Genomic DNA, 12504 nt, shown 5'->3' with positions numbered 1-12504 from the left:
GAAAGCAGGAAAGATCCAAAATTGACACCCTAACATCACAATTAAAAGAACTAGAAAAGCAAGAGCAAACACATTCAAAAGCTAGCAGAAGGCAAGAAATAACTAAAATCAGAGCAGAACTGAAGGAAATAGAGACACAAAAAACCCTTCAAAAAATCAATGAATCCAGGAGCTGGTTTTTTGAAAGGATCAACAAAATTGATAGACCGCTAGCAAGATTAATAAAGAAAAAAAGAGAGAAGAATCAAATAGATGCAATAAAAAATGATAAAGGGGATATCACCACCGATCCCACAGAAATACAAACTACCATCAGAGAATATTACAAACACCTCTATGCAAATAAACTAGAAAATCTAGAAGAAATGGATAAATTCCTCAACACATACACCCTCCCAAGATTAAACCAGGAAGAAGTTGAATCTCTGAATAGACCAATAACAGGAGCTGAAATTGTGGCAATAATCAATAGCTTACCAACCAAAAAAAGTCCAGGTCCAGATGGATTCACAGCCAAATTCTACCAGAGGTACAAGGAGGAGCTGGTACCATTCCTTCTGAAACTATTCCAATCAATAGAAAAAGAGGGAATCCTCCCTAACTCATTTTATGAGGCCAGCATCATCCTGATACCAAAGCCTGGCAGAGACACAACAAAAAAAGAGAATTTTAGACCAATATCCTTGATGAACATTGATGCAAAAATCCTCAATAAAATACTGGCAAACAGAATCCAGCAGCACATCAAAAAGCTTATCCACCATGATCAAGTGGGCTTCATCCCTGGGATGCAAGGCTGGTTCAATATACGCAAATCAATAAATGTAATCCAGCATATAAACAGAACGAAAGACAAAAACCACATGATTATCTCAATAGATGCAGAAAAGGCCTTTGACAAAATTCAACAACCCTTCATGCTAAAAACTCTCAATAAATTAGGAATTGATGGGACGTATCTCAAAATAATAAGAGCTATTTATGACAAACCCACAGCCAATATCATACTGAATGGGCAAAAACTGGAAGCATTCCCTTTGAAAACTGGCACAAGACAGGGATGCCCTCTCTCACCACTTCTATTCAACATAGTGTTGGAAGTTCTGGCCAGGGCAATTAGGCAGGAGAAGGAAATCAAGGGTATTCAATTAGGAAAAGAGGAAGTCAAATTGTCCCTGTTTGCAGATGACATGATAGTATATCTAGAAAACCCCATTGTCTCAGCCCAAAATCTCCTTAAGCTGATAAGCAACTTCAGCAAAGTCTCAGGATACAAAATCAATGTGCAAAAATCACAAGCATTCTTATACATCAATAACAGACAAACAGAGAGCCAAATCATGAGTGAACTCCCATTCACAATTGCTTCAAAGAGAATAAAATACCTAGGAATCCAACTTACAAGGGATGTGAAAGACCTCTTCAAGGAGAACTACAAACCACTGCTCAAGGAAATAAAAGAGGATACAAACAAATGGAAGAACATTCCATGCTCATGGGTAGGAAGAATCAATATCATGAAAATGGCCATCCTTCCCAAGGTAATTTACAGATTCAATGCCATCCCCATCAAGCTACCAATGACTTTCTTCACAGAACTGGAAAAAACTACTTTAAAGTTCATATGGAACCAAAAAAGAGCCCGCATCGCCAAGTCAATCCTAAGCCAAAAGAACAAAGCTGGAGGCATCACACTACCTGACTTCAAACTATACTACAAGGCTACAGTAACCAAAACAGCATGGTACTGGTACCAAAACAGAGATATAGATCAATGGAACAGAACAGAGCCATCAGAAATAATGCCACATATCTACAAGTATCTGATCTTTGACAAACCTGACAAAAACAAGAAATGGGGAAAGGATTCCCTATTTAATAAATGGTGCTGGGAAAACTGGCTAGCCATATGTAGAAAGCTGAAACTGGATCCCTTCCTTACACCTTATACAAAAATCAATTCAAGATGGATTAAAGACTTAAATGTTAGACCTAAAACCATAAAAACCCTAGAAGAAAACCTAGGCATTACCATTCAGGACATAGGCATGGGCAAGGACTTCATGTCTAAAACACCAAAAGCAATGGCAACAAAAGCCAAAATTGACAAATGGGATCTAATTAAACTAAAGAGCTTCTGCACAGCAAAAGAAACTACCATCAGAGTGAACAGGCAACCTACAAAATGGGAGAAAATTTTCACAACCTACTCATCTGACAAAGGGCTAATATCCAGAATCTACAATGAACTCCAACAAATTTACAAGAAAAAAACAAACAACCCCATCAAAAAGTGGGCGAAGGACATGAACAGACACTTCTCAAAAGAAGACATTTATGCAGCCAAAAGACACATGAAAAAATGCTCACCATCACTGGCCATCAGAGAAATGCAAATCAAAACCACAATGAGATACCATCTCACACCAGTTAGAATGGCGATCATTAAAAAGTCCGGAAACAACAGGTGCTGGAGAGGATGTGGAGAAATAGGAACACTTTTACACTGTTGGTGGGACTGTAAACTAGTTCAACCCTTGTGGAAGTCAGTGTGGCGATTCCTCAGGGATCTAGAACTAGAAATTCCATTAGACCCAGCCATCCCATTAGTGGGTATATACCCAAAGGACTATAAATCATGCTGCTATAAAGACACATGCACACGTATGTTTATTGCGGCATTATTCACAATAGCAAAGACTTGGAACCAACCCAAATGTCCAACAATGATAGACTGGATTAAGAAAATGTGGCCCATATACACCATGGAATACTATGCAGCCATAAAAAATGATGAGTTCACGTCCTTTGTAGGGACATGGATGAAATTGGAAATCATCATTCTCAGTAAACTATCGCAAGAACAAAAAACCAAACACTGCATATTCTCACTCATAGGTGGGAATTGAACAATGAGAACACATGGACACAGGAAGGGGAACATCACACTCTGGGGACTGTTGTGGGGTGGGGGGAGGGGGGAGGGATAGCATTGGGAGATATACCTAATGCTAGATGACGAGTTGGTGGGTGCAGCGCACCAGCATGGCACATGTATACATATGTAACTTACCTGCACATTGCGCACATGTACCATAAAACCTAAAGTATAATAATAATAATAATAATAATAATAAAAGAAAAAAAAAAAGAAATGCACACATACACACTTGCACATATGTATGTATATATAAATACAATGTAATAAATGTTATAAAAATAAAAAAAAAAAACAAAAAGAAAAAAATCCAAATATAAAATTTAGGTATGTAAATTAACTTTTAGTTTCAAGTGTTTAAAATATGTGGCTCTTGCCTTCAACAAAGAATATTTTAAAATATCTTTTTATCTCCATATCCATGATCCAAAACCTTCATATCTTATTGTTTTCTCCTATTGTATTAGAACAATAGATTGACCTTCCTCACTGAAAATCAAGGTCATATTAACTCCCCAAGACCCTTTCACTCTTAGCGGTTTCTCTCTAACCATTCAAATATGGACCATTGTTTTTAATATTAAATGGAGTTTGTTACTCAATGTTTGATGTTGATAATTATACCTCTGTATTTTAAATGTCACCTCCTGACATCTTTTGGGGTACAGAAGGAAAATATTCAAACCTCTACCTCTATCTTACCTTTTTTGTATATAGATTTGACAACATACGTAATAATTTAGTAACAGTAAAAATATAGAGTATTAAAAGTAAATGTAAATATGACAGCATTATAGGCACAAACATTTTTTACCAACAAGTGTACCCAGTCAAAGATAAAAATTGATCACTGGTTTAATTAAAATGCTTTAAATACCCAGAGGAGAAACAGTTGCTGCAATTCTTGTCTAGTGGTGTGGTCATGATCAAGATAGTTTTATGTCCAGGTCTCTATGGCTGCAGGGATTGAAGGAGGTCATGTTGGTTTGGGATTTATTTGGTTGATTCATATTTGGCTTGGGTTTGATTTCTTTAGGATGTTCATTGTGATGAAGGAGGCAGGTGAGTGAGTTTATGCATTACAAAATTAGGTTACAATGTATAAAATAACTTTAAAAAGTTATTTTTGAATATCTGTTATGAAAAATGGAAAAACTGTAAATCAAAAATGAATAGTTAATATTCAATTTTAATTAACTTCTTTCTTGTTTCCTAGGCAGACCAGATATCTGGTTTTCACATAAGATCTGTTCTCTGTGTCCCTATTTGGAATAACAACCACCAAATAATTGGTAAGAGATGACCTAAATAGTTAAACTTCTTGAATAAAGAAACAGAAGTTTGCTTTAAAATACTCCCATATCTTTTTTATGTGTTCCCTCTTTTTATGGCCAGGACTCATCAAACTATGTCTCACACTCTTGTATAATTTCATAAGCGCAGACTCCTAGTGAACCAACATTATCCACAACTTGAACAAATATGTATTAAGTTGAAAGAACCAATAAATTTTAAAGTTGGAGAGAATCTGAGTTATCAACCAATAGAACTCTTTTATCTCACCCTGTGGAAATAGAGGCAGAGAGCGAAAAAAAAAAAAGCCATAGAGAGACAGAGAGAGAGAGAGAGAGAGAGAGAAATGACTTCAAGAAGGCCACAAAGTTAATAGCAAGGTCCGGAACAAAACTCAGGCTTCCTAACTCCTAGTGCAGACTTTCTTACTATGTCAATGTGTTTACACCTGTGCTTTTATACATGGTGTAAAGGCAAAGGAAGAAAGAACATTCTCTATTGGACATATACTGAGCATGCATTTTCTGCTTGGGCAGTTCTGAAATAGGCCACATTTTCCTCACAATAAGGGAATCATGGGCAAAAACAGCTTCCAGTTTTTCTCTTCCTCCATTCACCTTTCCTTCTCCTCAAAAAACTCAATTAGGAAAGCATCAAATTCAAGAAAGAAGCCCAGGCAAGGAGAATTCATGGTTGAAATAGAGAAGTCATGAAGGATGGAGGAATTAGTTGAAATTATTGAAACACAATAAAAATGTGACTTTTTTTCCTAAGAGACGTAAGAACACTAATTCATTTGGTAACTAATGCATCCATTTGCCTTTCTCTGCTTCCCCCTAAAATTGCCTGTTAAAGTCTAAGACACTGCTGCTTATTAAAGGATTTAGTATTCTGTGAGTGTTTTTAAGATCTGAATTCTGAGATAATTCATCAGCTTAATCTGCATAAGAATATTGGTATGTTACTGAACATAAAGAATATTCTAAGATTTGGGATCTAAGCCTCTAGTACAAAGACTTAAACTACATCATGCACAGAGTTTTAAATAAATTTATGTTTAAAGGGAAAGTCCATAAGAAACACCATGTGTTGCTTGCTGATATTCTGTGGCAATCTCATAGTCCTACATTTCAATCCTAAAAGTAAACATCCCTTATTACTTCAAAATTAGGACAGTTTGCCTGGTTACATGCTAATAGTTTTGTGTTTCATTATTTATATATATGTCTTCTTGCATATGATGACTTACCTCCCTGGTGGGAAGTTGGGTATTTTTTAAAATACCAGCATACTTTAGAATTACAGCTGGTTGCTTTTTTTTCTTTCATACGAAATGAGGACACAGGCTAATGGTTTTCAAGATAGTTGATTTTTCTTGTTTAACTTGTGTGTTTGGGAAGTCATGCCCTAAAATATCTGGTATAATACTAGAAGTGAAGTTTGGAAAAAGTAATCACTCATAAATTAAGATTTTTAGAACTATATGTACCCTCTGGTAGCAGGAAACAGAACTAACTTTGCTTTGAAGGTTAACTGTATTATATCAACTTTTATTGCTTGTAGTAATTCCTAACATTTCTTGAATGTTTACTCTGAGTGAAGCAATATGCTAAATGCTTTATGAACATTCTAACATCTCATTTAATCTTCATAACCTTCTTAGATAGTTAACATTTTAATCCTCATTTTACAGATGAGGAAATTGAGTGCTAAAAAAGTTAGGTAATATGCCCAAGGTCACACACCTGATGGTGGAGTTGAAATTTGAACTCAGATCATCTAAGTCCAAAACTTATGTTCTTAATCACAATACCATACTGCCTCTTTTAAGTATTGTGCTTCAGAGAATTTTATATATATATATATTTTCAGTTGAAATATATATATATACATATATTTTTTTCAGTTGAAATATATATATATGTAGCTGAATACACACACATATTCAGCTACATATATACTCAGTTGTATATATAATATATGGCAATATATTAGAGTTACTGTAACTAGTCATCTAGAATCAGATTAAAGCCTTGGTAGAACTCCAGACTACTGAGATCTAGTCTAAATAAATCAGCCTTGAAGAGAGAGTGCATTGTCCTACACCTCAGATTTATTCTCATGAAATCGGCAGGCACTTGAGAGACCAGAGTTTAAACTCAGTGCAGTTCCTTAAAAAAGGCGTAGAGTTAGCTGTGGCTACTCTATTGAGAAACACAATGTCCAGTACTGAAAATGACCACATAATCCACTCTTTCCCCACAGGAGTGGCTCAAGTGTTAAACAGACTTGATGGGAAACCTTTTGATGATGCGGATCAACGACTTTTTGAGGTAAGAAAATAAATTTATAAACCAAGGTTTATTTGGAGTCATCAATAGTCCCCTGGTTGCAGCTTGCCCAAATTTGAAAAGACAAACAATTATTAGTCAATTATTATTATACTTAAATGGAGGGCAAAATTTACAGGAAGATTTAAGGAATATGTAAATGCTTAAGTGAGATTTGATCCTATTTTTTATGAATTGGATTATTTTGAAACCATCCATTATTTTTATCCTAATTTTATTACAGAATTACCCTCTCTTTTCCCCAAAGTGCTATTTTCTTACTCTTGTCTTGCTTGTGTGTGTTCAGAGTCATGAAACCCTGAACCAGCTCTGCCAGGTGTACTGCCCTCACATTTCTCTTGTTTACATGCTTCCGTGCATTCACTCCAGGCGCTCTAGCTGGAGAAGCTAGCCTTGAATGGGCTTCCTCATAGACTGTACCAGTAGCCAACATGAAAACCCATGGTTATCTTTCTCTAATCAAGAATACCTCATAGCTTCTTTATTAATGGTTCTAACTCAATCCTCCTTCCCCTTAACACTTACCTTATGGTTACATTAACTTGGTTTCTTTACCAAAGTATTTTATAGCCTAGCAACTAAAAGAGGTTGCTTTGGTTAAATAGAATGGATTTACTAAAATCAGTCCACAACCTAAATAAATTAAGAACCTATTTAAACAGCGTGTAAGTATGTTTTTAAACATATGAAATAGTTTCTCTACAATGACATTAAATTCATAATTTTTCCTCATGTGCAGTGTGAGCTATAAACTTGTTATATAACAATAGTAATTAAGAATTTTAATGTGCCTATTTCCCCAAGGCCTACCTCTGTGTACAACAAGATTGTATTTTCAGACCCATCCCTGGTGACTGCCTGCTTTCATATTAGATTTTGCCGATGAGTTGCTGCAATGTTTAATTAGCAGGTTTGCCCTTTCCTAGGCTTTTGTCATCTTTTGTGGACTTGGCATCAACAACACAATTATGTATGATCAAGTGAAGAAGTCCTGGGCCAAGCAGTCTGTGGCTCTTGATGTAAGTACAGTGTTTATGTCAGGTTTGTATGCTGTCAGCTCTAATTTTATGAGGGAAAAAATTTCCCTGGTTGTGGGGCTTAATTTCTCAAATTTTAATTATTCATTGGGCCTTAATCATTTTAGGTTGTGGGTTTAAATCTCATGAAGTCCAGAGAAACACAATGTTGCATATAATTTCAGGGGTTCACAGATGCCTTGAAGCCCATTCATATAAGTCCTATGTTTAGATATAGATTTTTTAAAATTACATTTATTAAATAGTGACAATTCAAAGATAATTTGGCAGGATTTCAAATTTATTTTAAACCTAGATATGAATATGTAGATAATCTATAAAGTCACAACTTTTCTTATCATAGGAGAAGAATTCACTACAAGGATATATGACCTAGATGGGGAAAGCTACTCCTGTCATTATCTGATTCCCTTTCTTCCTCCCTCCCGCAACACATGTCCCATCAAGAACCTTGACCTGCTCCCATGTCTGCACACATGTCCTCTCAGACACTAAGTTCCAAAAGAGCAGTTCTAATCTTCCCTGAATCTCAGATGCTTGTTTTGACTCAAGACTCATTTTTTTTCTAGCTTCTGCTCTGTAGTTTTTTTGTTTTTGTTTTTGTTGTTTTTGTTTTGAGTCTCATTCTGTTGCCCAGGCTGGAGTACAGTGGTGCCATCTCGGCTCACTGCAACCTCCACCTCCTGGGTTCAAGCAATTCTCCTGCCTCAGCCTCCCAAGCAGCTGGGATTACAGGCATGCACCACCATGCCCAACTAATTTTTGTATTTTTAGCAGAGATGGTTTAGCAACATAGTTTCACTATGTTGGCCAGGCTGGTCTCGAACTCCTGACCTCAGGTGATCTGCCCGCCTTGGCCTCCCAAAGTGCTGGGATTACAGGCATGAGCCACCACGCCTGGCCTGCTCTGTAGATTTTACCAAACATTTTCTTTATATCTGTGAAATACTTACTAAGTAGGCAAGATAAAATGTCAGTGCCAAGATAAAAATATATAGAAGAGTATGATATAATACACATGAAATCTTCAAAATATTCTGTGTGTCAAGCCAGATGTAAGAAGTAGGCAAATTGATGTTACCTGCACTGCTCTGATTTGAGATGTAAAAGATATAAAATTATAGTTATCTGTCTATGTGCTTTTAATTTTCTGGCTAAATCATGAATTCTAGAAGCACAGGGATTTTTATTTGCAATGCCTAGCAGGGTGCTTAGTGCAAAGTTGGGATTTATTGAATAATTTTTGAATGGAGGGTGGGAGGGAAAGAAGGAGAAGGAAAGAATCCCTTACCTTGGTAAGGGATGCTTTTTGTTCTTCTGGGACAGCCCTGCTTCGTTTATATGTAATATCTTTTTATAGTAAGGACTAAAAACAGTATCTATCGGATGCGTCAATAAATGAGTGAACTATAAATATGCAACCAACTGATAAGAATCATTAGTATAGCATTAAGGTCTGTGTGCAGAATTGTTTTCAAATCCTGGATCTGTCACTTACCTCAACTGTGAGAATTAAATGAGATGAAGCATGTGAAGATGTTAATAAGTATTCAATAAAATCATAGCAATAATACTATTATTATTTATAGTAGTATATTTATTACTGAGAAATCACCATGGATTGGGGAGAAATAGCAAAGGACAGGAATTTAGAACAGCAAATGTTGAGTTATGCCTCCTTCACCATCATCAAATTCTGATCTCCACAGTGTTGCTTCACCCATTGTTTTTCAGTAACTGCAGCTATTAAAAAGGACACACCATACACTAGTCCCATCTAAATCCTACTTCATTATGTCACAGTATAATTAACACACAAAGAGAGAACATCTTACATATGCCCATATTCTCACTCCTCACCTACCTCTGGCACATCGTCATCCTCTTGAGAAGGAGCTAGAATAACTGGGTTGCAGCATGAATGGCCATTTACCCCCAGATGGGAAGATTCAGTAAAAGGCACCACTCTCACTGGCACTACTCCTACCCCAATGAGCCACAGTTACTATTACCTAGAAAACGCTCATGTACCCTAGAATTTCTGGCCACAGTCTCCTTACCCATGAATTGCTTATTTCAGTTCATAGTGAACACCTCCTGGTTATGTAACTCAGATCCCTCTGTCCTTAGACACAAAAATTATTACTGACTCTCACAAATCTCTAGCCCAACTCTTAGCCTTGTGACAATCTTAAACTTTCAAGAAGTTGACTTCTTTGTTCCACATGCTTTATTTTGTGCCAGTGTCGAAAGTGGCATTCCCAGTCAGAATTATGGTGTTGCCATCTTGCTCTTGCCACTTCCACTCTCAGCCAACTCCCACCCCACTGAGTACGAAATTCTTGACACTAGTGATCAGGTGGCATCCACCCCGCTCCCTGGCCTAGGAATCCATATGCAAGAGTATCCAGGAATGAGATATACATATATTATAATATACATCAACTTCTGAATATATATTTTTAAATTTATGTATTTATACATATTATATATGAATATGTGTAAGTGTAATATTTTTCTAAATATTTCTATTAAAAGTATGTATTTATAACTTGCTTAGTCCCATAAAATATTTGAGCTACTTTATGAGAATATAAATTATCCAACAAATTTTTTTAAAAAGTAAAATAGTAATAACAGAGCTGAGAAAGAGAGAAAGCCAAATGCCATGTTACCCTTCTGTCATTCCTATCCCTTCTTTCTGAGATCCTGGGCTAGTCCTTTCCCCTTTTCCACTGTGGCTAAGGGAAGATTCCCCACTCAGGTGTGCCCAGGTTCCTCTTCTCCTTGTGTTGTCTCATTTTTGCTTATTCTCTTCCATTATTGTCCTACTTGACCTTGACTCCAAAAGAGCTGTGTCTAAATGTAGCTCTTTCAGTCCCATAACCTTATTGCAGTGTCTTTTTTTTTTTTCAGTTAGCAACAAGAGTGGAGGGAAATAATCCATTCCACAGCACCCAGTAACAAAAACTACCCTAGAATCTTTTCCTTCCTTAAAAAGGGAGCACAAGTAGTTCATGGCCTAAAGAGTTAATTGGAATACATGTCTTGCTGTGTGTTCATGAGACTCAAGAGACAGCACCACACTGTTCTCTTCTGTCTTTTAAAAATCTCATTCCCAAGACATTTTTCATAAAAATACTTCCCTCCATGGTATATCCTCTGAAAGTAAATATTCTCCAGATAAATTCCCTGGAAAGACTAATAATTCTCACAAATGGGGCAGAGTACAGTCTCTAAAACACTCAGAGCTCACTGAAAGTACACTTAAAAAAAAGTAGGGCTTTAACTTTATTTTTTCCTCCCAAACAGCCACTGATTTCTATATATTTATTTAATACTGGCTACTTTTCCTAATGATTTTGTTACTGGAAAGTACAGGAATCCTCAGTTCTTGTCTTACTTGGGAGAAAGAATTCAGCCAAGAGACCAATTAGTAATGTAAGCAAAAGATTTATTGAAAGAAAATAAAGAGTACAGAGTTTATTGAGAGAAGGACCCTCCAAGAAAGGAGCAGGCTGGTCCAGCTGGAGAAACAGGAGTAGTAGCATCAAGGGTTAGGTAGTAGCAGAGACAGTGCACGCTGAAAGATGAGGCAGAGCAGGGTGTTTAAAAGGGGATGAGCCAGCAGCAGCCCCAAGAGTTCTGCATTGTGGTTATTATGGCAGACTGTTTCTTCAGGCTTCTGCCTCTGCCTCCGCCTCCAGTTTCTGCCTTTGTCTTTGTCTAGTTCCCACTTCTGCCTTAAGTCCCCACCTTTTCCCCCACCTAGTTTCCACTCAAAATTTGTGGGATTCCCCCTTACTGTTGGTTCACATGTATGTGCAGGCCAGTGTTGGATACAAATTCTGTATAATGCCTGCATTACTCATTATCACCGCCCGAGGAAGGTTGGAAAGTGGTTAAATCTGTACTTATTGCACCTGTGTATCTCTTAGGAATTTCTCCTTTTTCCCTCTTTACCCGCTTAACAGCATGTAGCTAGCTACATTCTGACAGGACAGTTTGATTGCAGAGTGAGTGATTACTGGGAGTAAAGGGGCATCTCTTTCTCCATAGGTGTTTCCCTTCCTCTCTGCTCATAGCTAGGATGTATGTTTTGGGTGGTATCTGGGTTATGAGATTTTTCCAAACCTCCCTTTTCTCAGGGCACTCACCCTCCTGCTCATATCTAGCTTATCTGGCTGCTTGAACAAGTTGAAATACCACATTAAATTATATAAATTCTTATATATATTCAAGTATATTTCTTTGCATGTTACTTTGTCCCATTGATCTACCTGTTTCTAAACCAGAAACTTCATTGCTTTAAGTACACTTTTAATGCAGATCTTGCTTTGTGTCAGTATCCCCTGCAGAAGGAGGTTGCTAACTTTATCCATGCAAAAGGCAGTGTAGGGAGAAGATTTAAAGTGTTGATTTTAGTATTAGCCTGATCAGTTAGTTAGGCTTGAATCCTGGTTCAGTAGCTATTGACCTTGGGCAAGCTACTTAACCTCTCAATCTTGTTTTATTCATATGTTAAATGGGTATAAGAAGCCTGTTTTCCCCATAAATATATACACCTACTATGTACCTACAAAAATTAAAAGTTAAAAAAAAATTTGCAAGCCTGTTTTAAGTTACAAAAAAAATACAGGGAAAGTGTTTAGAAAGAGTGTTTAGTTACAATTGGTACTTAATAAAAGTTAGATGTTCCTACCAACCAGTGCATTTGGAGTCCTTAATCTTCATTGAATTTTGTCTACTTAGCCCAAGATTTCTTGTAAGACTATGCTGACTGGGGAGCTATAATTTTTTTCGCCTGTTTTATCAGGAAAATCACTTCCTGCTTAAAGTCAGAGCTGAAAACAGATTGCCTGTTTCGTAGTTCTTTGATACATGC

At 36.7% G+C, this 12504-nt stretch overlaps 1 protein-coding gene across 2 annotated transcripts in view; it reads left to right on the top strand.

Moving 5' to 3' along the window:
- PDE11A (phosphodiesterase 11A) overlaps window positions 1-12504 on the top strand; it is a 466208-nt gene that overhangs the window by 263034 nt on the left and 190670 nt on the right. For both annotated transcript variants that reach the window (XM_054478305.1, XM_054478303.1), the window contains exons 7-9: window positions 4155-4230; window positions 6497-6564; window positions 7509-7601. In XM_054478305.1, the coding sequence (XP_054334280.1) occupies window positions 4155-4230; window positions 6497-6564; window positions 7509-7601 (237 nt within the window). The remainder of the gene's footprint in view (window positions 1-4154; window positions 4231-6496; window positions 6565-7508; window positions 7602-12504) is intronic.

This window comes from Pongo pygmaeus, chromosome 11 (genome assembly GCF_028885625.2).
Source record: "Pongo pygmaeus isolate AG05252 chromosome 11, NHGRI_mPonPyg2-v2.0_pri, whole genome shotgun sequence".
Classification (NCBI taxonomy): Eukaryota; Metazoa; Chordata; class Mammalia; order Primates; family Hominidae; genus Pongo; species Pongo pygmaeus.
Note: the sequence above shows the minus strand (reverse complement) of the source record. Positions and strands in the feature narration are given on the sequence as shown.